This window comes from Nicotiana attenuata, unplaced genomic scaffold, assembly GCF_001879085.1.
Source record: "Nicotiana attenuata strain UT unplaced genomic scaffold, NIATTr2, whole genome shotgun sequence".
Taxonomy (NCBI): domain Eukaryota; kingdom Viridiplantae; phylum Streptophyta; class Magnoliopsida; order Solanales; family Solanaceae; genus Nicotiana; species Nicotiana attenuata.
This window is the reverse complement of record NW_017671020.1, coordinates 311,021-338,938: the sequence shown is the minus strand read 5'-3', so window position 1 is coordinate 338,938 and position 27,918 is coordinate 311,021. Positions and strand designations below refer to the sequence as shown.

Genomic DNA, 27,918 nt, shown 5'->3' with positions numbered 1-27,918 from the left:
GGCGGTGTATAGGTACTCGTCACTTCACCTATACGCCACACACATGGATTTTTTCACATAGCAATTAAGTCGGGGATCCCTAATCCCTCAAGTCAAAGTTAGACACAACACTTACCTCAACCCAACGGCCAATTCAAAGCTCAATTACCGCTTTTCCTCTAGTCATAATTAACTTAATAACATCAATCATCGCTAAAGAAATCAATTCCAATGCATAAGTATAAGTTTCCCAAAATTTTTCCAGAAAGTTAAAAGTCGACCTTGGGCCCGCTTGGTCAGAACCCGAAATCCGGACCAAAACCCGATTACTCATTCACCCCCGAGCCTTGATATATAATTGGTTTTACAAAACCGACCTCAATTTGAGGTCTAAATCCCCAAATTTTGAAATTCCTAAGTTCTACCCCAAAACAGCCAATTCCACCCTAGATTCTATAATGAAATCTTGTAAAAAGATGCAAAAGATTGAAAGAAATGAGTTAAGAATCATTTACCTATAATTTGGGGAAGAAATTGCCTCTTGAGGTTTAGGTTTTGAAAAATGGGAGAATGAATGAAAATTTCCGTCTAAGTCCGAACTTATCAGCTGCAGATGTCGCATTTGCGTCCTGAGCTTCACATTTGCGAAGCTCGCAAATGCGAGAAAAGTATCGCAAATGCGAACTAGCATTTCTGCTGCCATCGCAAATGCGAAGTCCAAGTCGCAAATGCGAACCAGGACTTCCGCAAATGCGGTCAACTCTTTGCAAAATCGAACTACCCAGTCCCCTCCCCTGCTTCGCAAATACGATCATTTTTTGCAAATGCGAGGCTCGCATTTGCGAGCCAGACCTCGCAATTGCAAAGTCTGCGGACCTGAAGCATACCAACAATTTTCTTAAGTCCAAATCACTCCGTAGCCTATCCGAAACTCACCAGAGCCCTCGGGGCTCCAAACCAAACATCCACACAAGTCTTAAAACATCCTAAGAACTTGCTCGCATGATCAAATCACCAAATAACACCTAGAACTACAAATTTAGCACCAAATTGCATGAAATTTTCAAAACTTCTATTTTCTCAACCAAAGGTCCGAATCACGCCAAATCAGTCCCGTTTTTCACCAAAATTTCATAGATATATAAATATCATAACGGACCTGTACCGGGTTCCGGAACCAAAGTACGGACCTGATACCAACGAGATCAACTATTAACCAATTTCTTAAAACCATTATAATTTCAGTTTAACAATTTTCATCAAAAATTCATTTCTCGGGCTAGGGACCTCGGAATTTGATTACGGGCATACGCCCAGGTCCCATATTTTACTATGGACCCACTGGGACCATCAGAACATAGGTCCAGTCCGTTTACCGAAAACATTGACCAAAGTCAACAAATCATTCACATAAAAGCTTTCCGGATACACGCCCGGAATGCGCACGCAAATCAAGGAGGAATAAAATGAAGTTTTGAAGATCTCGAAATACGGAATTGAGTTCTAAAACATAAGATTACCCTTTGGGCATCACAAAAGTATTAAATTTATTATTTTTAATAACAGAATTTTCATTGAAGGTCTTATCATTAATGAAGCATTCCAAGTTGCAGCGATGATTGAGAAGTTGCCTCCTTTGTGGAAAGACTTCAAAAACTACTTGAAACACAAACGCAAGGAGATGTCGCTTGAAGATCTCATTGTTCGGTTGAGAATCGAAGAGGACAACAAAGGTGCTGAAAAGAGAGGCCGTGGAAACTCAACAATAATGGGAGAAAACATTGTTGGGGATACTCCTCAAAATAATAGAAAGAGGAAGAAGTCTTCCGGACAGAAAAACAATCCAAGCAAGAAGCGATTCGATAGAAATTGCTACGACTCTGGGAAAGCTGGACACGAGTATACAGATTGTTGTGATCCAAAGAAAAACAAGAAGAAGGGTCAAGAAAACATGGTCGAAAAACACGGAGATGTTGATGACTTGTGTGATATGCTTTCTGAATGCAACCTGGTGGGAAATCCTAAGGAGTGGTGGATTGATTCTGGAGCCACTCGCCATGTTTGTGCCGTTAGAGAAATGTTTGCTACATATGCTCCCGTTGGACCCGAAGAGACGCTTTCTATGGGAAATTCTGCAACGGCCAAAATTGAAGGATGTGGGAAGATATTTTTGAAAATGACTTCTAGCAAGGTGGTGACTCTGAACAACGTCCTTCATGTTCCCGAGATTAGGAAGAACTTAGTCTCTGCTGGACTTCTTGTTAAGAACAGGTTTAAATGTGTTTTTGTATCTAATAAGGTTGTAATAAGTAAGAATGAAATGTTTGTAGGAAAAGGTTATCTCACGGAGGGCCTTTTCAAGCTGAATGTAATGGTAGTTGAGAATAATAAAATTTCAGCTTCTTCTTGCTTGCTTGAGTCAAATGATTTATGGCATATACATTTGCGCCATGTCAATTATAAAACCTTGCGGAAAATGATTAACTTGGAAGTATTGACTAAGTTTGAATGCGACATCAAAATGTCAAATATGTGTGGAATCTAAGTATGTTAAACATCCTTATAATTCAGTTGAAAGGAATTCAAATACTTTAGATTTAATTCACACATATATTTGCGACATGAAGTCAATACCATCTCGCAGTGGAAAGAAGTATTTCATAACTTTTATTGATGACAGTACTCGATATTGCTATGTTTACTTACTTAATAGTAAAGATGAAGCAATAGACGCATTCAGGCAATACAAAAATGAAGTTGAAACGCAACTTAAGAAGAAAATCGAAATGATAAGAAGTGATAAGGGTGGTGAATATGAATCTCCTTTTGAAGAAATATGTTTAGAATATGATATTATTCATCAAACAACGGCCCCTTACACGCCCCAATCCAATGGGATTGCGGAAAGAAAGAATCTTTCATTAAAGGAGATGAAGAACGCATTGTTGATAAGTTCTGGTTTGCCACAGAACTTGTGGGGGGAAGCCGTTCTTACGGCTAACCGGATACTAAATCGAGTACGCCATAGCAAAACGCAATCGATTCCATATGAAAAATGGAAAGGAGGAAGCTCAACTTGAATTATTACAAGGTGTGGGAGTGTTTGGCAAAAGTGCAAGTTCTTAAACCCAAAAGGGTAAAAATAGGACCGAAAACCATCAATTGTGTTTTCATAGGATATGCGACCAACAGTAAAGCATATCCATTTCTGGTTCATAAATCAGAAAATCCCAACATTCATAATAATACGGTTATAGAATCAGATAATGCTGAGTTCTTTGAAAATATATATCTATATAAAAAGGAATGTGAGTCGATTGGTGAAGGATCTAAACGTCCTCGGGAAGAAACAAAAGAAAGTACATTTAATTAGGAGGATCCAAGACGTAGTAAACGTCAAAGAACGTCTACTTCATTTGGACTAGATTTTGTGACTTTCTTATTAGAAAATGAGCCTCGAACATTTAAAGAAGCTATGTCTTCTTCGGAATCATTATTTTGGAAAGAGGTAGTCAATAGTGAAATAGAATCCATATTGAACAACCATACATGGAAATTGGTTGCTCTTCCTCCTGGAAATAAACCTTTGGGTTCTAAATGGATTTTTAAGACGAAAATGAAAGATGATGGCACTATTGATAAATATAAGGCAAGACTTGTAGTCAAAGGGTATAGACAGCGAGAAGGTCTTGACTATTTTGATACATACCCTCCAGTTACAAGAATTACGTCCATACGAATGTTAGTAGCATTAGCTGCAGTTTATGGTCTTGAAATTCATCAAATGGATGTTAAGACAGCCTTCTTAAATGGAGATTTGGAGAAAGAAATCTACATGGAACAACTTGAAGGGTTTGTGGTTCCAGGTAAAGAAAAGAAGGTATGTAGACTTGTTAAGTCCCTTTATGGACTAAAACAAGCACCCAAACAATGGCATGCAAAATTTGACCAAACAATGTTGTCAAATGGTTTTAAGATAAATGAATGTGATAAATGTGTGTACATTAAAAATGTTCTAAATCAAATAGTCATTGTTTGCTAATATGTGGATGATATGCTGATAATGAGTAATGACATTGCCAACATAAATGCGACTAAGCGTATGCTAATTAGCAAGTTTGATATGAAGGACTTGGGAGTTGCTGATTTAATTTTGGGGATTAAGATCCATAAGACTCCTCAAGGTCTGGCATTATCACAATCTCATTATATTAAGATAGTACTTGGAATATTCAAGCACTTAGGGTTTAAAGTTGCAAAGACTCCAATTGACGTGAATCTTGCATTAGCAAAGAACAAAGGCCAAAGCATATCAAAATTGGATTATGTTCGTGTGTTGGGATGCTTAATGTATATCATGAATTGTACACGACCAGATATAGCTTGTGCTATAAGTAAATTGAGTCGATACACGAGCAATCCAGTTCAATCTCATTGGATAGCAATGAAACGAGTTTTGGGATATTTAGAACATACCCAGGACTTTGCTTAGCGCGACAGTAAATATCCTGCGGTGATTGAGGGATACTGTGATGCAAATTGGATCACCGGTTAAACTGATTCTATGTCCACAAGTGGATATGTATTCACTATTGATGGAGGAGCGGTATCTTGGAAGTCGTGCAAACAAACTTGTATTGCCCGCTCTACAATGGAAGCTGAGTTCATAGCCTTAGATAAAGCCGGTGAAGAAGCTGAATGGCTTCGGAATTTCTTGGAAGACATTCCATTTTGGCCCAAACCGTTGGCATAAATACGCATACATTGCGATAGTCAAGCGGCAATTGGAAGAGTTGGGAGCGTTATGTATAACGGTAAATCTCGTCATATACGACGAAGACATAAAACCGTTAGGCAATTACTCTCTAGAGGAATTATCACGATTGAATACGTAAAGTCAAGTGATAATGTGTCGGATCCACTTACAAAAGGCCTAACTAGAGAGGTAGTTGAGAAATCATCGAGGGGAATGGGACTATGGCCGAGAACAAGTTATTGTGGCGGTAACTCTACCTAGAAGACTGGAGATCCCAAGATCTAGGTTCAAGAAGATCAAACAAAGTCATTAATAACGGTTCAACGTTGTCAACTAAAATTTTGGTCCATTCTTGTGATGTGACAATGTTCAGTACCAAGGAGTTAGCATTAAGGATTTTTAGTACTTTCTAAATTTGATACGGGGTATATCAAATAGTGTATCTACAGGATGACGCGTTTAGGAATCACCTATGTAAGTGTAAAGTGTTAGCCGCTTCAAGGAGACTTTTGTAAGGACAATTCTCTATGCACTTATGAAACCCGACGATGTTCATGACTGAAACGAACACAACAATGAGAACCAAAGACGGTTAAGGGTTGATTGTGTGACTTATGGTTGTCTAGGTATACACAAAGCTTGACGGTTCAAAGATATCAAATCTATCGATTGACCGAGTATATCCGACATAAGTTCACTACGGAAAGTTCAAAGGAAAACCTACTTATCCAGATGCGATCAATCCTTGCTTGCGAATCACACAGTTTTTCATGCATATTTCCGTGATATAGTCATTTCCCATTCATGTGGGGGATTGTTGAGTTTTTTAAGCTAAAATAAACTTAAAAGAGGGTGAATGGGAAATGGAGGGAAAATGAAATATTTGAGTTTCTCTCCTTGACAAAGGGAAATGGAAGAGGAAAAGATTTGTGATGGGTATATATACAATTGCTCTTCTTCCAGCTCTTAAAGAGTTAAGAAGAAGGCAAGCCTCGCGCCGTTGTCGTCGCTCAACTTCGGCTTCAGATTTGGATTTGGATTTGAATTTGGTCAAATGATTGATTGATAAATTTTTTTGATCGAATTTATTTGTTAATAGGAAATATTAACGTAATATTATTAATTATCCGTTTCCTCAACGTCTGTTTTTCGTTTTTTGTAACGGAAAATTAAGTTTCCTTCCCGTCCATTTTCCGTTTTTGTAACGGAAAATAAGGTTTTGAATTCCCGTTTTATTGTTGCGTAAATAGACATTTATGTTATGTCCATTTGCGTAAATGGTCATGATAGCCCTTCTGAAGAATTGCACCTCTTCAATTTGAACTCATCATATTGGCTATACATAGCAACTCATTCTCTCAGATTTTCCATATGAATTTCTGAATTCTCCTCCTTTCTTTTGCATTATTTTAACTACAAAGAAAGCAATAGTAAGTGTGATTTGCTACCGATCTTTGTGTTCGCTGAAACAGTGGGGTTTGAAGTGCCGCTACACCAGTGTGTAATTCGTTCTATCCTGGGAGGAAATAATCAACAATCTTGGGTACTAGGAGGGGATTAAATTCCTTAAGGAAATACTGTGAATTCAGTGGGCTCGGATTAAATTCTGTTTCTTTTACATTCTGTTTATATGGTATTTTATCTTCTTTAAAATTATTTTACAAATACAGTTTACTAACATACCTTTCTACCTTTCGTTTTGGTCTAAGGAGTGAGGTGAAGTAGAAGAATTTTGAACTATGACATGTATTCTGTATAACGAAATGTTTAATGGTCTCTGCGTTTAGTTTTCTGCACATTTTTTTCCATCACTAAAGTCTAGTTAGTTTCTATAAAATACATATATAAAATAGTACTATTGTGCTTTTTATTTTTTGTTGAAAAATTATAGTATTACTCTATACATTTAAACGTTTTATTTGGCGTATTAATTGTAGGAATTTGGGTTTGGTGGAATGAGTTGAAATATTTCTCAATTTTGATGAGCAATTTCCACTTACTACCTGGATATTAGGCGAAGAGACACTTGGTGCTTTTAGTTATGGAAAGTGACAGCTTTTAACTTTTACGGTTAATTGATCTCAATAATGAAGATACCTTTTAAAATTTGAAAGTTGCTACTTTCCTGAATTTAAATAACTGTAAAAATATGAAAGTTCTCATCAGCCTAAGCTTATTTAGTATATGTACTTAGACAAAAATCCTCAAAAATTTTTCATCATTCTCCCAAGAGAAAATCCTTCATTATTTCTTGGGAAAAGATCCAAATATGCTCTTGAACTCTGCAAAATTAGTCACTGAAGGCCCCCATTAGAATTACTGTAGTAGATTGTATCACATATGTCCTTATCATCTGACACAGTTCATTTTATTTATACTAGAATTCTTTAACTTCCACGCATCAAAATAATTCAAACTCATTTATTGTTTAATCTAAAATTTTAGAATCAATTACTCAAATGGTCAGTGAACTCAAATTATCTCCTAAAATTACTTTTCTTTCGTTTGTAACAACAAAGTCACTGAACTATACCTATTACATTCAGAAGGTCACTCAACTAGATTTTTCAAATTTTGGATTGTCAAATACCTATTTTACCCTCTAAATTATAAACATTTATCTTCTTTTTTATTTTTTTATAACTTTTTAGTATTAACAACAAAAATTCAAAAGAAGATAAATATTTATAAACTTTTTATTTGTTAATTTATAAATAATATATATTTATTCTATAGGTAAGTCCATAATGTAATTAAAAAGGAAAAAATTATAATATTAAAAAGTTTTAAAAAAATAAAAAGAAGATAAATATTTATAATTTAGAGGGTAAAATAGGTATTTGGCAATCCAAAATTTGAAAAATCTAGTTGAGTGACCTTCTGAGTTCAATAGGCATAGTTGAGTGACTTTGTTGTTACAAACGAAAGAAAAGTGACTTTAGGAGATAATTTGGGATAGTTGAGTGACCATTTGAGTAATGGACTAAAATTTTATTGTCAGGCTAAATCAATTAAATTTATATATCCAGTAACCCCTCTCTGAACGATCAGAATAAGATAAAGCTTGAAGATAAGTTTTATACTCAATTAATTTTTCAGTGGCCCTCTAGTCGGGTGGATATCGGCCTGTTTTTCGACCAGATCCCCCTAAAAACCGTACGTGCGAGTCTCCCCACATGCGTCTCACGCCATTCAAGGTGGCGCAACCCAGCATTTATTCGCAAATCCTGTAGTGAAATAGAGACTGCTAACGCCACAAGCGTTTGATTCACTCCAATTAAACTGATTTTTACTAATGAAAATAGACAAACGAGACTTAGTAATTGTAAATGAAGACAATATAATAGCAATGAAGAAAAAGTAAAAGGAATTCTTATTGATGATTCTCTGAAGAGTGTATACCATTGACTAGTTCTTTTCACCCGTTGACTAGTTGTTTCCCCAATCAGTCCCTTTTCTTGCAATGAAGCCTGGAGTATATGAATGATAGGTACGTAAGATATGATGTAACGCAATGTAATGATAGGGGTAGCAGCTTCATAGACAGTTTGATGTTTGATGTTTGATGTTTGATGTGTGCCATGAGGGCATAACGTGTCTATCTTTCCAATTATTGATTAACACAAAACTGTTTTGGTACTCTAACTCCTATATATCATTAGTAGGGGCGGCTCAACATTGTTGGTGGCCTAAAACAGAGGCCTTCATTTTTTATTTGATTGAAGTGTTTTTTCTAACTTTTTTAGATGCAAAATTGTTAATAATTTTTTTATAATTGAGTTATTCTAATAATTTTTTTCAACTAATAATACTGCTAATCTGATCTATTTAGCTCCCCGTGAGACATTATTGATCCTATGCAAGATTTTGTCAATTTTAATTTGGAAAAACTTCTTTCCCCGGATACAATTGTTATAGTAATACTTTATTCTATAAGGAATATAAGCATTAGAAAAAAAAATGAAGTCTTGTTATTTTATTGAGTATATCCATTAGAGTCTTATCTTCTACTTGTAATATTTCCTTTCACGCTATATAATTTGAAAATAAGCCTAAATTTTAATTTTGTATATGAAAAATTAATTCATAAAATTACGGGAGAAATTCAAAAATAGTCAGATTTACAAGTGTTCATTCAAAAATATCCAGTGTTTCAAAAAGTAATCAAAATTTAGCCACTTTTCATGTAAAGATAAATCTGAACAAAAACACTATTCAAAATCCGGAAAAATACTCCAGTTAATATATCGGAGTTCCAGCATAAGTATACTGGAACTCCAGTATACTTGTGCTGGAATTCCAGTATAATATACTGGAGTTCCAGTATAATATACTGGAGTTCCAGTATAATATATTGGAACTTTCCGCGTGTTGGAGTTCCAGCATAATATGTTGGAAGTCCATGCACAGGTGCACTGATCTCCAGTATATTATACTGGAACTTTTCGTGTTGCAGCAAAATAGTGACTATTTTTTAATGACTTTGCAAACGCTGGCTATTTTTAAATGGCCAGTCCGACAACTGACTAGCCCGTGCTATTTTAACTAAAATTACTAGTACATGAAAGATCCCCCTCGCCCCAAATTTGGGGCCTAAAGCCACTGCTTGGGTTACTTTGCCCTTCAGCCGACGCTGATCATTAGGAACTCAAATTATTGGACCAATAATATTGATTTTAAAAATTTACATCCAACTAGATGGTGTTTCAGTATTCCTTTCTTTCTTAAGTTTGACGCAGAGTAATATTAATGATGAATAGTTGAATGTCCCCAACTCATTAATTACCAGTGGGCAAAAGGAATTAATTAACTGTATACATAATTGTCTCTTATCCCTTACCATGAACGCATTGGCTACATAAGTGCATATAGAATAAATGATTTTCCCCTTAATTATATTTCAGTGGGCAAAAGGAATTCACTTTTTTGTTTTTTTTGCTTTTAAGTATTCGTCAAATGGGAGAATTCATTTGTTCAAGTCATACATACCAAGCATTATCGCTCTTAGAACCTTCTTTTCTTTGCTACATTTGTTATTTTGGACTTCTTCTAAATCTGTTCAAGGAATGTCAGATTGATGTGATTATATTATAATGAACGTATATATAGAAAATTTAGTTGAGATGGCGCATTACCAAATCGTAAAGTATAATGCCATAAGCTGAAAACCGAAATAAAAAAAGATCAAATCACATGTACCATATGTTTATTAATCGATTGACAGGCTCCCATTTTCATACTAATTCAACTCCTACATTAGACCGTTGACATCTTCAAAGTCCATCATATATTCTGGTACCTATATACACTTCTATGTTTAATAGCCTGTTTGGCCAAACTTCTGCAAAAAAAAAAAAAAAGAAGTGTTTTTTCTTCATAATTACAGTGTTTGGCCAAGCTTTTAGAAGAAGAAAACAAGTGCTTTTGAGGAGAAGCAGAAGCGGTTTTGGAGAAGCAGAAAAAAATAGCTTCTCTCCAAAAGCACTTTTTTGAAAAGCACTTTTGAGAGAAATACACTTAGAAACAGTTTTTAAAAGCTTGGTCAAATACTAATTGCTGCTCAGAAGTGCTTTTCAAATTAATTAGTCAAACACAAACTGCTTTTCACCAAAAGTACTTTTGAAAAAAACACTTTTGAGAAAAAACACTTCTCAAAATAAGCTGATTTTTGCAGCTAGGCCAAACAGGCTATAAGGGTGCTTATCGAGCGGATATTTAAGCTTAACGGTTTTGCTTATCGGTTATCAGTTTGTAAATGTAGTAATCCGCTAGCTAACCAATAAGACATCAGGCAGATTGGTATCGGATTAGCAATTATCGGGTGGTTATCGGGCGGTTTATCGGCTAAATTAAATAGACAATAAAAAAGAAGTAGAGAACTAGACAATAAATTAAATCTAGTTCTTTAATATTTACCCATGTGAATTCTCTAATATTTTTGTACATCATACTTAAATTGATATGGCTAAACCAATTATGCCAACTGAATAAATTATCAATATTGATAAACTTCAGATTTACACCATAACGTGTGCAATTATCAATAAACTCAAGTTTATTATGATATGAGTTTTTATATCAATAAACATCCACTTTATTGTGGTATTCTTTTATTTGTGCAGTACAAACTGGAGAATGAAGCAGGTAACTTTTCACATACATATTAGCCCGCTACAAGTTGTAGTACTAGAAGATATTAAATCTTTCCTTTATTTATTGTCTCAATATGACCAACCGCTTTCACGAATACTTTAGAAACTCAACTAAGTTTCTTTGAGACTTATTACAACACAATGCCTTATTGATAATCAATTTTATTCCTCCAAAAGAGTAATAATTGGCTCTTCCAGAGCTCTCAATTAATTTGGTACTACCACATATTCATCAACATCCATATGGTGAATATCTCTTTTAAAGAGAAAGTTATACCATTATGGTTATGGTCAAAATTATATGCAAGATATGTTTCTTGCATTAATGTTATTCTTTAATAATAACATTACCAAAATATTTTGGCGTGCAATAGGTGTGTGACCAATGACCATTCATGCCATAATAATGACATTATTTTCTTATTTCCTCTCAAACCTCCTTCTAGAGGTGAGTGTGGTATATACCACTAGCATGCTCATATTCTTCCAAGAATGAATATGTATTCATAAATCTTTGTCACATTCACATCATGAATAGACCATAATCATCTATATGTGCTTTACAAAATCTCATGTCAAATCGATGACAAATATTACTTTCACATAGTGAAGGATTATTTTGAGAATACTTGTTGTTCTCATTACCACAATGATGACGATTATAATTTCTTCTATTGCCACGTCCACATTCATTGATACATTCATGCTAATAGTTTTGTCTTCTTTCCGATATATCACATACTGCTATCATATTCTCTTAAGGGAATAAGAATGAAGCAAATTCAATGGGACGGGTTTTCAATTCTTTGCCCGCAATCATACATGAATTTAGATCATGGCAAGACATAGAAATTTTACCATTTTGGATGGTTATAATTTATTTCAAACTCCATTAGAGTTACAATTAAAATTTATCGTCTTTGCTTGTGTTTAAAATTGAATTATAGAATGTCAAAAATTTAAAAGAGAAAAATAAAGTAAAATATTTACCTTAAATCCAGAATTTAATCATGAAGGAAGTTCATTGAACAATTGACAATAATTATGCTCAATCCCAAAGCTTCTACTCAATTGGTTAGAGTCTCGTGCTGATAACATGTTATAAAACAATAAAAGAAGAAGAGTAATGCACAGAAAAGTAGAGAGAGGAAATTCTTATTGATTTTGGGATCAATTACAATGGAATATGACCCTTCTATTTATAGGGAAAGAGTGACTTAGACACCAAGTAAAATCCCTACAATCTCTCTAAAATATAGACATTTATCATAAATAAAATACTATTTATAACATAAGGAAAAATTTAGGTCCAAATTTATTTATATAATGCATTCTAATCCATGTGACATGCAATATCCAGTACCAAGGAGAGTAAATAAGTATGTGGTATGAATAAAAAAAATTGACAACTCAACTGAATGAAAAATTATTTTTTACGAGGAAAACAAGTTAGTTAACTAATGCACAAACCAATCTCCTTCTTATCTCATAGAAAAATCCATGTGACATGTAATCCATGTCTGACCAAATCCATGTTTGAACTTTGAGGAGCTCACTATAGAGGGAGACAACTGCTGCCAGTGTTGAATTGAGAAATTAGGGATTTAGTGTTTCAATAGTACTTTATATGCATAGAGATAAAAGTATATATATAAAAATTCTTAATGGGTTAACGGTTTATTCGATAAGAAAATTGAGTGATCCGCCCCAAATCATTTAGCCGTTAATTATAAAATTTCAATCGGTTCACCAACCATTACCCCGATACCAATAAGTAAATTTTGCGATTCGGTTAACGATTACGATTAGATTTTGAACAATCCTACCTATGTCTTAGCATGTGTTAAGGATAAGGCAAAAGGTCGCACAACTAATTCAATCTTTATATAATTAATTAATATAACATTTGATTCTTTGGTATAACTAATGCGATGTTATTATTTTCAGAATTAAACAAAGGGAGTATTAAACCAGTATAACTTATGCCGACCATTCTCTTTTACAAGGGATAGAAAATGAAATAATAATAATATATGTATTAGCAATACATTTACAAGAGAGTGTATGAAGAATGTACTAATAAAATCATGCTTTGACACATGGATAGGTTATATTGCATAACGATATTGTTTGGGATAAGCTTATCCCAGGGATAAACATGCGACGGAACTCTGTACCTAGGTGAAATATTTTTGACTTTCTGGGGGAGACGGGAACAATGTCTTGGTGAAGTTTGTTCCGGGGATCCACTGATGAAGCAACAGCTCGGGGTCTTCAACTGACTCTGAGATAGATATTAGGGATCCATTTACATCCACTATACGCTAGATACTTCTTCCACAACCGGCAAGTAATGAGTAAGTTTGGTCGCCGTTTGTAATTCGGAGACGACCAAACTTACTCATTACTAAAGGCTATTATTGTATTTCTTGCCTGGCGATCGATCTTTACTTTGCAAGCACTGTAGCTCATAACGAAGCTCAATAACATCATTCTTTCTTTTGTTTAATGATTTTATTTATTGCTCATTTTGTTTAATCCTACCATTCATTCGACTATGTTTTGATTCGAACCGACTGCTATTGACCTCATAAAATATAAATTCAACAGTTTTATTCTACAACTATTTTTGGGTCAAGTATATGCTAACAAAATTAACAACTCAATTGAGATAAAAATTATTTTTACGAGGAAAACAAGTTAGTTAACTAATGCGCAAACAAATCTCTTTCTCATCTCATTGAAAAAACCATTGGACATGTAATCCATGTCTGACCAAATCCATGTTTGACTTTGAAGAGGTGGCTATTGAGGGAGACAACTGCTACCAGTGTTGAATTGAGAAATTAGGGATTTAGTGTTTCAAGTAGTACTAAAAGTATAAATATAAAAATTCTTAACGGGTTAACGGTTTACCCTATAATAAAATTGAGTAATCCGCCTCCAAATCGAACGAGAATTTTCAAGGGAAACCCTCTTATGCTAACATGATTACATCTTTGTCAAGTTCATCTCCGAATTCTATCCGTCACGAGAAAGAGGAGGATACTACTTAAACCTCTGCCACAAAGTGTTTTTGTTGGTCAAAAATTTGAGGAATCTCCTCTCAAGGGCTACACGCAAAAATTGGAGTATGAAGGGGTTCCTAATTATTGTAAGCATTGTAGAAAGATAGGATACTATATGATTAACTGCAGGGTTCTTGAAAAGAAGAAAGCAAAAGAAAAGGAAGAAGATGATCGAATAGAACTGGACAAAGAAACACAATTGGACAGTGTGATAGAAGCAAGCAAACAAGCTGTCAATGATAACAGGGAGAATCACAACTCTCCAAGCTTGGAGAGTGATCAAAATCAGCAAAAAGAGAATAGGGAGGAAACTAAACCTGATAATACCAGTAAGAAGAACAAGAGGAAGAAGACAAAAAAGATGTTGAAAAAGAAAAGCAAATTGCTCTTGAAACCTGTTCAGAGCAGTAACAAAAGGAAAGAACTATTTCCAAGCAGAATGATTGTCTAAGCAGGCTATAGAGGAGAGTATTTTTAGCCTGTTAATCATGGCAAAGTCCAACACCTAGATCAAGGCAATGACATTGATCTCAACAACAATGATAAAATAACTAAGGAGGATGATCTTAACACAAAAGAGGAGCAGCTAGCTCAGAACAACCCCAGGCAGAATAGCAATCAGGAAGTTAGGATAGAGGAGAAAGATAATCTTGAACAATACTGTTGTGACACTAACTCATCTACTGTTCCTACTGAAATAAGGAACCAACCTGGATTGCAGTTGGTTGTGGATCTATACGGGAACAAGAAAGATAGAGACAACTCTAAGCTGGTAGAAGATAACACAGACAATCTTCAAATGATTGAACACCCTTACCGTCAAAAAGAGGTGAGAAATGAGGACCTTGACTTTCAAAACCACAATGAAGAACAGCAACATATGACAAGAAGAAGAAGAAGTGAAACCAGGAAAAATGGCAAAAGGCACAGAAACAATACTCACCCTTCAATGAGAAGGAGCAAAAAGAAGGATACTACCCCTAATTGTTCTGACGATTAATACTATTTTCTGGATTATTAGGGGTTTTAGATCCAAAAAAGCCATTCTGTAATGACCTGACCTGTCGTTTTGAGAATTTAAGCTCTGTTCGGTGACGTAAGGTCTTGAACAACTTTATATTATGTGTATCGACTTGCATGCATGGTTGAATTCAGTTACCAAATGATTCAGAGTCGAATTGGAGGAAGGAATCTAGTTTTGGAGCTTAAGCGGTGATAATTTGATCGGAATTTGACTTTTGTGTAAATGGCTCCGAAATGGGTTTTGGATGATTTCAACAGCTTCTTATGGTGATTTGGGACTTAGGCGTGCATCCGGATTCGGATTTGGAGGTCCGTAGGGTAATTTGAGGCATTTCGGCGAGAGTTGGAAAAGTTGAAGTTTGGGAAAATGGAGAAGTTGACCCACAATTGACTTTGTGATATCGGGGTCGAAGTCGGAATGCAATTTTGAGAGTTGGAGCAGCTCCGTGATCTCATTTGGGACTCATCTGGAAAATTTGGTGTCATTCCGGGTTGAATTGATAGGTTTCGGCACGAGTTTTAGAAGTTGGAAGATTGAAGGTTCATAAGCTCGATTCATGGTGTGATTCGTAGTTTCGTCGTGGTTTGATGTGATTCGAGACCTCGAGCGGGTCCGTGTTGGGGTGTGAAACTTGTTGGTATGCTTGGACGGGGTCCCGAGGGCCCCGGGTGTATTTCGGACGAGTTGCGGATGATTTTACATGGTTTTGGGGAGGCTGAGTTCTGGTGTAATCGCACATGCGGACACTGGGCGCAGGTGCGATGGTCGCAGGTACGAAGGAGGAGGCGCAGGTAACAGAGGAGCTGGTTTTGGCAGTCTCCGTAGATGCGGAGAATTATATTGGAGCGCACGCGCGGTGCCACAGGAGCGGATCCTTGGGCGCAGAAGCAAAGTGGAGCGCAGGTGCGGTTGGTCGCAGGTGCGGAAGTCCTCGCAGAATCCTTTAAATCGAGGGTTGGCTATTTTTCTTCATATTTTGAGTTTTGGACTTCGGATTTGGGAGCTTCTTTTGGGTTTTTTCAAGCAAATTTATTGGGTAAGTGTTCTTCACCTAGAATCTAACCTATTCCATGATTTTATCTTTATTTTATCATTTATTTTGTGTTTTGGGTTGAGGAAATGTTGGTTTTTGAAAAAAATTTCTAAAATGAAAAATCATGATTTTAGGGACCAAATGGTATCGGAATCTGATGATTTTTATATGGTTGAACTCGTAACGGAATGGGTATTCAGTTTTTGTAAAATTTGTCGGATTCCGAGGTGCAGGCCCGAGGGTCGACTTTTGGAAAGATTTTTGGATTTTGTTAAAGATTGAGACTTAATGATCTGGAATAGCTTCTTATGAGTTTTATTTGTGCTTTGAAGTTAATTTGGTCAGATTTGAGCCGTTCGGAGATCTTTCCACCCGAGAAGTGCATTTTAGAGTATCGCTTTGTCGTCTTTGAGGTAAGTATCTTGCCTAACCTTGAGTGGGGGACTTCCCCTTAGGATTTGAGTCTTCTATGTTGATTGTAGTTCGTGTACGCGAGGTGGCGAGTGCGTGCTCGGACTTATTTGTGAATACTTGGCCTTTTAGGGTTCTTAGGTCCTTATTTTCACTGTGTATGGAGTTGTTCTTGATATGATTGAGTTCCTACCTGCTAGTTTCACATCTATATGCTTAAATTAGAATTTATTGCTTTAGGATTCACTCTTATTGCCTACTTGACTCTTATTTGACTTAACTGAAGATTTTACCTCTTCTACCGTCATGCTATATTTTTCATAAACTGCCTATCTTTAATTGAAATTATTATTATCTCATCCTATAATTGTTTAGCCTTAATTGAAGTTATGATTATCTTTTGCTGCTTACCCTTATTAGAATTTTTGAACATCTCTCATAATTGCTCAACCTCAAAAAGAGTTTAGATAACCTATATCTTAGTCGACTTGCTTTTATTTAGAACTATTTGACTCGTCAGAATGCATAAAAGGGAGGCTTCGCGAATTTTGGGCTACCTTCCACCATTTTTATCCGTATTTGGAGCTTTAGGGAGCACTTTGAAGAGGGATTCAAAGGGGTTTTCATTGAGGCGAGTAATTTGAGCCCTAATACTCGTGTTTATGGTAATTTCCCATGGTTTTATCATGTAATTAGTGGTGATTAAGGGTGAAAATGAGGGGTTAGGGCTTGAGATTTTGGAGAGTTTTGATTGAGGATTTGAGGGGTCAAATGAAGTCGGATTTTGATAAATCTTGTATGTATGGATGTGAGCACGTAATTTTGGCCACGCTTAAATTACTCCTATAAAATTCCTTAGAATTAAGATTTTTCTTTTATTATTTGAATTTTAGGAATTAATTGCATGATTTTGTAAAAAAAAAGAAAATAACAAAAATGGTTCTTTGCATTTCTACTTTTAATTTTTAGGATTTGTCTTAAATTTTCTTTTAAATTAGAAATTAGTTAATTTTGGTATAATTTTAGAGTCAATTTGGGTCTTTTGTTTTTTTAATTTTATTTTTACATTTAATACAATCAGAAAATAATAAATAAAAAAAGAAAAGAAGAAAACAAATGAAAAAGAAATTAAAATAAAAGGTTAAATAGGCTGCCAGCTTTGGGCCACTCTTTAATCCTAGCCCAAATGCCCAAAACCCCCAAATCCGGTCCCCAGTTTAAGCCCAAATCCCCACTAACCCGGTCCAGACCCCCATATACAAAACGACGTCGTTTCATGACCTGTGAATCATGACCGTTGGATCTCATCAATCCAACGGTCCAGAACTAACTAGGATGTTTGATATATATAAGTGTCCTAACTCCCCCCCTACCCCTCGTTCGTCGTCTCAGAACACCCCTAACATCACCACCGTCCCCCACCGTCTACCGCCGGCCGGAAATCGCCTCCGCCGGCGGCGATCGTCCAATGACACCCAAATTTACACCACTACACTGTCCCAGCCCCCTCATTACGAATCCGGCCATACTTTTCCTCAAATCACCTTCCAACTCTTCGAATAATGCAAACCGTGATCGCCGCCTCCGCTGCGTCCGGCGGCGGTCACCCCAAACCAGTCCAAAATTACACCAAGACTTCTCCTCACCCTCCTCCTTCCAAATCTACAGTCAATAGGCTTCAAATCTTCCTCAATCGGTTTGAATCTTAGATCGCAAATAACCCAGAACCCTAATTGCTCAATGTTTTGGGGCTTTTTGATTTTGGGGGTTATAATAGCCCTTAATCATGTGTTTTCTCATGAAAACACATGGTTAAGGACAATTATAATCCCAAATCACTCCGGAAGTTAGCCTTAATGCGAGTTTGATTCGAGAATTGGAGGTATTTCATCTTTTCTTTTACTTTATGTTTTTCTCTCGTTCGCGATTCTGACTTTTGTTCTTCTATGATTAGGGTCCTGATTGTAATAGTATAGTTTAGATATTTGTTCTTATTTGGTTTGATCCTAATTGAATGACTCGTTATCATTAGTCGTGTTGATTGACTTAGAATTTTAGGTTTTATTTTAATTCTATTGATTCTGTTTTGGTTTTAGTTTTTGTTTAATTTCTGTTCTGTTTTGATTTTATTTTTAGTTGATTTTGTGTTTGGTTTCGATTAAATCATCCATGATTGCTACTGTTAATTTGATTTTAGCTTCAAGTTTGGTTGCCATTAATTGTTAGTCTACTAATTGTTAGATATAATTTCATGATTAGTTAGGTGATTTGATTAGTTCAATTATTAGGTTTCTATTATAATTAAATTTGTTTGGTTATAGCTGAACACTCCAGGGCTTTTAGTTAACTATGGTCATTTTTTGACCGAGTTTAAAGTGCTGGGGATTAGTTAACAATAGTTAGTAATTCAGAACTAATTCAAGGGTAGTATAGGTTTTTAATAAAAGGAATCTTGCATTAACAGACTAGAATATTCTAGAAACTTCTAAAATAGGACCCCAATTGTTGTTTCAGAAATTTAGTGGTATAACTTGGGTAAGAAGTCAGTCCCTTGAGGACTTTAAGCTAAAAATTGAAAACTAATAAGGGACTAGAAGGTGTAAAGGAAAAATTTGAATGTTGCCCTAATGTTTGCCTATAAAAGGCATGTATTCTGCCTTCATTCACAAGTTTTACATTCTGAAAAATTCCCAAAAAACATTCCAGCTTTTAATTTTCTCCCAAAATCCAATTCTAAAGTTCTGAAGTTCAAATTTGAACTTCAAAACCTAAGGAAGTGAAAAACCTGCATTCATATAGTTCAAATTTTCTTCTAGATCTGAATTTCTGCCCAAAAAATCCAAAAACAACAGAAAACTTTCAAAAATCAAAAAAAAATGTTACATTGAAAACCTTAGGTTATTTGAGATTTTACTTGTTGATTTACACTTTCTAGCTCAATATCTGAATGCTGAATCCTTCTGAGTGTTACTGGGTTAATTTCAAGTGGGTTTGAGGTGTATTCAAGCTTTTTTTTTCGAGTGAACTAAGGGTTAAAATTGGTCCGGGTCAATCAATACTGCTGCTGGGTTATAACTGAATCCTCTACTGCTCTGTGTTGCTGTTTGAGCTTGTTTGCAAACTCAAATCTGCTGCTGATCACCTCTTCTCTTCTTTTGTTTCATTGCCCAGGTACACACTTGGATCTACCTTGATGTAACCTTCAAGTTGGAAATAGAATGAATTTGCTTCATTGATACCTGCTTGTTAGATCAGTTCTGTAATTAGATAAATGTTGTTTGTTGCATGTATTTGTCTAGTGTAGTTTAGTTCTGGTTTTGTACTAACATAAACAATGGACTACAGACTGCTATGTTTTCATTAGGATTGTTTCCATTGGATTAACTGACTAAGACTTGGGCTGTAGGCAGGCCTCCATTTTCCTTTCATTTGTTTCATTTGTGTCAACCTTAGTAATACAAAGCAGTAAGATATCATGCTCCATGATTAGTTAGGTTTATTATCATGTTTCAAGTTGTAGTTGATGTCATGAATTCCAGGAATGAATGAGGAGATTATTTAACACTATGTGAGCAAGTGAATATGTAGGACAGCCGTGTAGTTCAGTTATATTACCAGTGATAGAACGCGTAGGCCTGATTAAACTCTGGAAAAAAGTATATATGTGCATAGCAATATGAAGTCAAGTGAGTCTTGTAGTTTACATGCAATTAAATGAAATTATTTGGCTATTGACACCTCCAGAATAAAGGTATCTGTGTTTATCGGTGTACGTATGAACTGAATGTAAGTTGGATTACAACCAGCATGATTTGATTTGAATAAGCTCGAAACTGTTCATTTGTTCACCAGTTGGTTAACCCAGTTGTGGTTAGTACTCTAGGACTCAATTTTATATTGGACCTGACTCTTTCATAGCCAAATCCGATGGCCTTCATTTGGACAGGTCTTGGGCCTGATTTTCGTTTGTGCAAGGCCCACGTCTGGGCAGTTTTCTTTGCACGAGCAGGGCTGAATCTGTTTAGGGCCAATTTTAGGCCCAAAAATGCTAGAAGTCAAAAACCCTTTAAAAAATTATATTAGGAATATGGGAATTAATTTACAATATGAATTTAGGCTTTCGAGTTAGGTAGCGGGTTCAAATTAAGAGGGTTCTCCCTTTTGTTTGAATTCGGATTTGAACTCGAGGCCCGAATTTATAAATGTAAATTAATTAAGCCCTTTTAGAGACAAAATAAATAGAAAATCTTAGTTTGCTTTAAGTTGGCCTTTAAATAATAAAAGTGAGATCAGCCTCGCCAAACAAAACACATAAATCGCGGGGCCCTCATTAAATGCTTAATTAAAAATACTTAGAATTCGGGACGTGCCGTTTAGCGAATTTCACGGCCTCCCGCAAAGATAATAATACGTTAGTCGCTTTAGGCGTGCTTTTTCAATAATTTTACCTTCCTAAATACGGGTGTGCATTTTATGCGACCCAAATCCAAATCCAAAAACGTTGAATAAAAATGTGTCGAGGATCCGGGTGCATTTCATGTGACGTGATCCGAAAACATATTTTTTTAAACGACGTTCACTTTCTTAAAAAATCAACTAAAAGCGGCAAATAATCTTAAAATTGCATTATAGGTTGGAGCATGTAAGAAAAATCAGATTTTAGCCATTTATAATAATTTAAGCGACCGTGCTAGAACCACGGGATCCGGGGGTGCCTAACACCTTCCCTCGGTCAACAGAATTCCTTATTCAGAATTTCTGGTTCGCAGACTCCAATTGGGAAGTCGAAATTTTTCCTCGATTTGGGATTCAAGTTAAACCGGTGACTTGGGACACCAAAAGCCAATCTTATCCCAAGTGGCGACTCTAAAAATAAATAAATAATCCCATTTCGAATAATGTCACTTTAAATGGAAAAATTCCCTTATACATTATCCTTCGGGGTAGGTGTGTAAAAAGGAGGTGTGACAATGGACTCGTGAGTGAATGGGCTTTCTAGTTTTGTGATTTTTGTCGGATTCCTAGGCGTGGGCCCAGGGGCCGGGTTTGGGTGAATTTCGGGATTTTTGTATAATTTGATGATTTTTCATATGGAATTGATCCCTTGGCCTATATTGATTGCATTGTACTGCTTTTGGTTAGATTCGGGATCTTTGGAGGCTGATTCCAGAGGCAAAGGCGTAGCGGAGTAGGATTTGGCTTGGTTTGAGGTAAGTAACGCTTCCAAACTTGTTTCTGAGGGTTTGAAACCTCGAACTATGTGTTATGTGATTAGTACTGAGGTGACACAAATGCCAATTGACGGGCGTGCGGGCGTGCACCGTGAGAACTGTGGCCTGGTTCATTCCATGGCACCGCTTAATAACTCTTTCTTGTTTATATCCGTGTTTCTATCATGTGCTTAAGTAAATATGTTGTAAAACATGCTAGATATCATGTTAGGGCTTCACGCCGTTACTGTTGAGACCCGAGTGGTCGTTTCTTGCTGACATACCATTAGTTTCATTGATATTCTGTACTCGGTCTTATTCATGCATATCATATCATGTCTCAGTCTCGGTTGTTATTATTTGGTACATCATATCATTGTTTCGGGCTAGTTTCATGGCATTATGAGCCCGTGAGTGCGAGACTGGAGAGTGATGACTGAGTGAGACCGAGAGCCTGATTATGAGTGACAGTTATGGGATCGGGCTACACACCGTTATGTTGATGATTGTGATAGCGCTTGGGCTGTAGAAGCCCCTCCGGAGTTTGTAACATACCCCTAGTGAGCGCAGTTGATATTTTGAGGGATGGATCTTCCCTGGACATGGATCTTGTCCGAAGTATTTATACCTTAAGATGGATCTTCTCCATAGGGCTGGAATGGCCTTCCCAGTACTGAGTGACTGTTGTAAGCGATGTGTATATATTCCGGGATGGATCTTCCTTGGGCCGGATGACCATATACAGTACTGAGTGGTTGAGCACTTGAGAGTGGAGGTACATGGTACATTTTCATGCATTCTGTGCATTGGCACGTAGAGATTAGCTGAGCTTTATACTTCACATTGTTCAAATTGGTATTTACTTTACTGTTGAGCCGAATACTTGAATTGTAAGCATGCCTACTTTACCGTACAGTTTAATTGTGTTTACCCGTTGAGGTTTTGGTTCGTCACTACCTATCAGTCCATAGTTTGGACTTGTTACTTACTGAGTTGGTGTACTCATGTTACCCCATACATTTTGTGTGCAGATCCAGGTATCTCAAGGCACGGCAGTGGCTGTTGACTATTCCAGTCGCGGACTTTCACCGGAGATAACGAGGTAGCTGCCTGGCGATCACAGTCCCGCCTTTCTCCTTCCTTATCTTCCTTTTAGTATACTTTGGCTATTTTTAGACTATTTTAGTCTTGTTATATTTCAGAACAGTTGTAGTATTACTCATGACTTAGTGACAGCCGAGGTTGGGATTTTATTTCCATATTTTGGCTTTTGAATTTATCTCTTTTACGGAATTTCAATATGAAAAAGGTTATTATTTAATTTTTAATGGAATATCAAATTGTTTTGGGAAATGTGTCGGCTGGCCTAGTTTCATGATAAGCGCCATCACGACCGGGTTGGCTTTGGTATCGTGACAAGTGGGTATCAGAGCGTAGGTTACATAGGTCTCACGGGTCATGAGCAGGTTTAGTAGAGTCTTGCGGATCGGTACGGAGACGTCTGTACTTATATTCGAGAGGCTGCAAAACCTTTAGGAAAAACTTCGTATTCTTGAATTCTTGTCGTGCGAATCTATTGATTCTGGTAACTAAACTTATGTTATTCTATTCTCTTATAGATGGTGAGGACACGTGCTACCGGTCAGGATGGACGGCCACCAGTACCACCAGTTGGGGCCACTAGAGGCCGTAGTAGGGGCAGGGGTGTAGTCCGCACAACAGCTAGGGCAGCACCTGCAGATCCACCAGCCGCCCCAGTTCCTGATCAGGTCCCAGTTGTGGACCCTCCAGTAGGACCAGCTCAGGCACCGATTATGCCTATTGTTATTCTAGGTCTTCAGGAGGCCTTAGCTCAGATCTTGACCGCGTGCGCCAGCCTTGCTCAGGCGGTCGTTGTTTCTGCTACAGCAGCTACTTCCCAGGCCGGGGAGGCACTCAGACTCCCGCCGCTCATACACCCGAGCAAGTTGTTCAGGGACTACAGACACCGGAGGCACTACCAGCCCAGCCGGTTGCACCTGCTCTTGATTATGTGGTACCAGTCATGCCTGATGACGAGCAGCGTATATTGGAGAGGTTTGGTAGACTTCAGCCTCCGACCTTCAGTAGTACAAAGGGCGAGGATGTTCAGGGTTTCTAGGACAGGTGTCAGAGGATTCTTCGTACAGCAGGTATTCTGGATACCAGTTGGGTCTCATTCACAACCTTTCAGTCTTCTAGAGTTGCCTTTACATGGTGGGAGGCTTATGAGAGGCATAGGCTTGTTGGTGCAGCGCCCCTTACCTGGTAGCAGTTCTTCGTTCTCTTTTTGGAGAAGTATGTGCCGCAGTCCCGTAGAGAGGAGCTGCGTAGACAGTTCGAGCAGTTGTGTTAGAATGACATAACCTTGATGCAGTACGAGATGAGGTTTTTGGGTTAGCCCGTCGTGCTGTTTGGTTGGTTCCTACAGACAGGGAGAGGATCAGGAGGTTCGTGGATGGCCTCGCTTATCAGCTACGTATTCTTATGACCAGAGAGAGAGTGTCTGGTGCTTCTTTTGAGGAGGTGGTTGACATTGCCAAAGAGATAGAGTCGGTTCGCTGCCAGGAGCGGGTTGAGAGGGAGGCCAAGAGGCCTTGGGGATCTGGTAGTTTTGGTGGTGTTCCCTCCGGAGGTTAGTTCCAGCACGGCAGAGGCCGTCCATTCAGACATGCTCAGTCAGCTCGTCCGGGTCACCGTAGTGGATCATCGGGTCATGGTTCTCACAGTTCACATCAGGGCCAATTATTTCTCAATGCCCTTCCAGCTTAGAGTTCGACTCATGCACCGTCAATTCAAGGCTCATCTATGCCTGGTTCTTTTAGTAGATATCCCGGTGCTCGGGGCTCCCTTCAGTCCCCACCGCCATTTGCCGGGAAAGGTTGCTTTGAGTGTGGAGATTTGGGTCATATCAAGAGATTCTGTCCCCGTCTTACGGAAGGTTCATCCCAGCAGAGGAGTCAGCCTTCGGCTTCAGCACCAGTTACTTCCCCACCCGCCCAGCCAGCTCGGGGTAGAGGTCAGTCAGCTAGGGGTCGCCCTAGAAGGGTAGGCCGATCAGATAGCGGTTAGGCCCGTTTCTATGCACTACCTGCCAGATCGGATGGTATTGCTTCAGATGATGTGATCACAGGTATTATCTTAGTTTGCCACAGGGATGCCTCTGTATTATTTGATCATGGTTCCACTTTTCATATGTGTCGTCATATTTTGCTCGTTATTTGGATACGCCACGTGAGTATCTTGTTTCCTCAGTTCATGTATCTATTCCGATGGGCGATACTATTATTGTGGACCGCGTATATCGGTCTTGTGCGGTGACTATTGGGGGTTTGAAGACTCGAGTAGACCTTTTGCTGCTTAATATGGTTGATTTTGATGTGATATTAGGCATGGATTGGTTGTCTCCGTGCCATGCTATTCTGGATTGTCACGCTAAGACGGTGACGTTGGCTATGCCTGGGGTGCCACGGATTGAGTGGCGAGGCTCGTCGGATTATGTTCCCAGTAGAGTGATTTCATTCTTGAAGGCCGTCGGATGGTTGGGAAGGGTTGTCTTTCCTATTTGACTTTTGTTAGGGATGTCAGTGCAGAGACTCCTAGTATTGATTCAGTTCCGGTAGTGAGGGACTTTCCAGATGTGTTTCCTGCAGACCTGCCGGGCATGCCACCGGACAGGAATATTAACTTCGGTATTGATTTGGTGCCGGGCACTCAGCCCATTTCTATTCCACCGTATCATATGGCACCGGCGGAGTTAAAGAAATTGAAGGAGCAGCTTCAGGAACTCCTTGATAAGGGGTTTATTCGGCCTAGTGTGTCACCTTGGGGTGCGCCTGTCCAATTTATGAAGAAGAAGGAGGGCACTATGAGAATGTGCATTGACTACAGGCAGTTGAACATAGTCACAATCAAGATATCCTTTGCCTCGTATTGATGATTTATTTGACCAGCTTCCGGGAGAGAGGGTGTTCTCCGAGATTGATCTTAGGTCAGGGTATCACCAGTTGAAGATCAGGGACTCGGACATTCTTAAGACAGCTTTCAGGACTCGATATGGTCATTATGAGTTCCTTGTGATGTTTTTTGGGCTGACCAATGCCCCAGCAACGTTCATGCATTTGATGAACAGCGTGTTTCGGCCTTATCTAAACTCGTTTGTTATTGTTTTCATTGATGATATTCTGGTGCACTCGTAATCAGGAGGAGCACGCTGAGCATTTGAGAGTTGTGTTGCAGCGGTTGAGGGAGGAGAAGCTTTATGCAAAGTTCTCCAAGTGTGAGTTTTGGCTCAGTTCAGTGGCATTCTAAGGGCACGTGGTGCCCAGTGAGGGTATTCAGGTTGATCCGAAGAAGATAGCGGCGGTTCTGAGTTGGCCCAGACCGTCCTCAGCCATAAAGATTCGTAGCTTTCTTGGATTGGCGGGTTATTACCGTCAGTTCGTTCAGGGATTTTCATTTATTGCATCACCCTTGACCAAATTAACTCAAAAGGGTGCTCCTTTCAGGTGGTCGGATGAGTGTGAGGCGAGCTTTCAGAAACTCAAGACTGCCTTGACCACAGCTCTAGTGTTAGTTTTGCCATCAGCTTCAGGTTCATATACGGTATATTGTGATGCTTCTCGGGTCGGCATTGGGTGTGTGTTAATGTAGGAGGGTAGAGTGATTGCTTATTCTTCTAGTCAATTGAAGCCTCATGAGAAGAACTACCCAGTTCATGATTTGGAGTTGGCTGCCATTGTTCACGCGTTGAAGATTTGGAGGCATTATCTCTATGGAGTGTCTTGTGAGGTGTTTGCTGATCATCGTAGCCTCCAGCACTTGTTCAAGTAGAAGGATCTCAATTTGAGGCAGCAGAGATGGTTGGAGCTGCTAAAGGACCATGATATTACTATTTTGTACCATCCGGGAAAGGCCAATGTAGTGGCTATGCCTTGAGTAGGAAGGCGGTGAGTATGGGAAGTTTGGCTTATATTCCTGTTGGGAAGAGACCTCTTGCGATTGATGTTCAGGCCTTGGCCAATCGGTTTGTGAGGTTGGATATTTCGGAGCCCGGTTAGATCTTAGCTTGGTGGTTTCTCTGTCTTCCTTGTTTGATTGTATCAGAGAGCGCCAGTATGATGATCCTCATTTGTTTGTCCTCAATGACAGAGTTCAGCATGGCGATGCCAAAGATGTGACTATTGGTGATGACGGGGTATTGAGGATGCAGGGCCGGATATGCGTGCCCAATGTAGATGGTCTTCGGGAGTTGATTTTGGAGGAGGCCCATAGCTCGCGGTATTCTATCCATCCAGGTGCCGCGAAGATGTACCGGGATTTGAGACAGCACTATTGGTGGAGGAGAATGAAGAAGGATATAGTGGGGTTTGTAGCTCGGTGTCTCAGTTGTTAGCAGGTAAAATATGAGCATCGGAGACCGGGTGGCTTTCTTCAGCATATGGATATTCCAGAGTGGAAGTGGGAGTGGATCACCATGGATTTCGTAGTTGGACTCACACGGACTTTGAGGAAGTTCGACGCTATTTGGGTGATTGTGGATCAGCTGACCAAGTCTGCGCACTTCATTCATGTGTGTACTACCTATTCTTCAGAGCAGTTAACTGAGATTTATATGCGAGAGATTGTTGGCCTACATGGTCCCGGTTTCCATCATTTCAGATAGAGGTACTCAGTTTACATCGCAGTTTTGGAGGGCCGTGCAGCGAAAGTTGGGCACTCAGGTGGAGTTGAGCACAACTTTTCACCCTCAGACGGACGGACAGTCCAAGCGCACTATTCAGATATTGGAGAACATGTTGCGCGCTTGTGCCATTGATTTTGGGGGTTCATGGGATCAGTTCCTGCCGCTCGCGGGTTTGCTTATAACAACAGTTATCAGTCAAGTATTCATATGGCTCCATATGAGGCTTTATATGGGAGGCAGTGTAGATCTCTAGTAGGTTGTTTTGAGCCGAGCGAGGCTAGGCTTTTGGGTACAGACTTGGTACAAGATGCTTTGGACAAGGTGAAGGTGATTCAGGAGCGACTTCGTACAGCTCAGTCGAGACAAAAAAGTTATGCTGGCAGAAAGGTTCGTGACATGTCTTATATGGTTGGGGAGAAGGTTCTGCTGAAGGTTTCACCCATGAAGGGTGTTATGAGATTTGGGAAGAAGGGCAAATTGAGTCCTCGGTTCATTGGGCCTTCTAAGGTGCTTCAGAGGATTAGGGAGGTGGTTAATGAGCTTGCCTTGCCACCTAGCTTAGCGAGTGTGCATCCGGTATT

The 27,918-nt window shown here is 38.4% G+C and overlaps 1 protein-coding gene across 1 annotated transcript; it reads left to right on the top strand.

Moving 5' to 3' along the window:
• The first annotated feature begins 1,747 nt into the window (after positions 1-1,747).
• Positions 1,748-14,955, top strand: LOC109205299 (myb-like protein X). The gene is made up of 3 exons (XM_019368005.1): positions 1,748-1,962; positions 14,085-14,362; positions 14,465-14,955. The coding sequence occupies exons 1-3, from the start codon at positions 1,748-1,750 to the stop codon at positions 14,953-14,955; spliced, it is 984 nt and encodes a 327-aa protein (XP_019223550.1).
• Positions 14,956-27,918: the final 12,963 nt, after the last annotated feature.

Excerpts from the sequence above, each read along its gene's own strand:
- LOC109205299 (XM_019368005.1), top strand. The coding sequence starts at position 1,748 with ATGGGAGAAAACATTGTTGGGGATACTCCTCAAAATAATAGAAAGAGG. Across the intron at positions 1,963-14,084 it reads CACGGAGATGTTGATGACTT|GGTTCTTGAAAAGAAGAAAG; the intron begins GTGTGATATGCT and ends GATTAACTGCAG. Across the intron at positions 14,363-14,464 it reads CTTGAAACCTGTTCAGAGCA|ATCAAGGCAATGACATTGAT; the intron begins GTAACAAAAGGA and ends TCCAACACCTAG.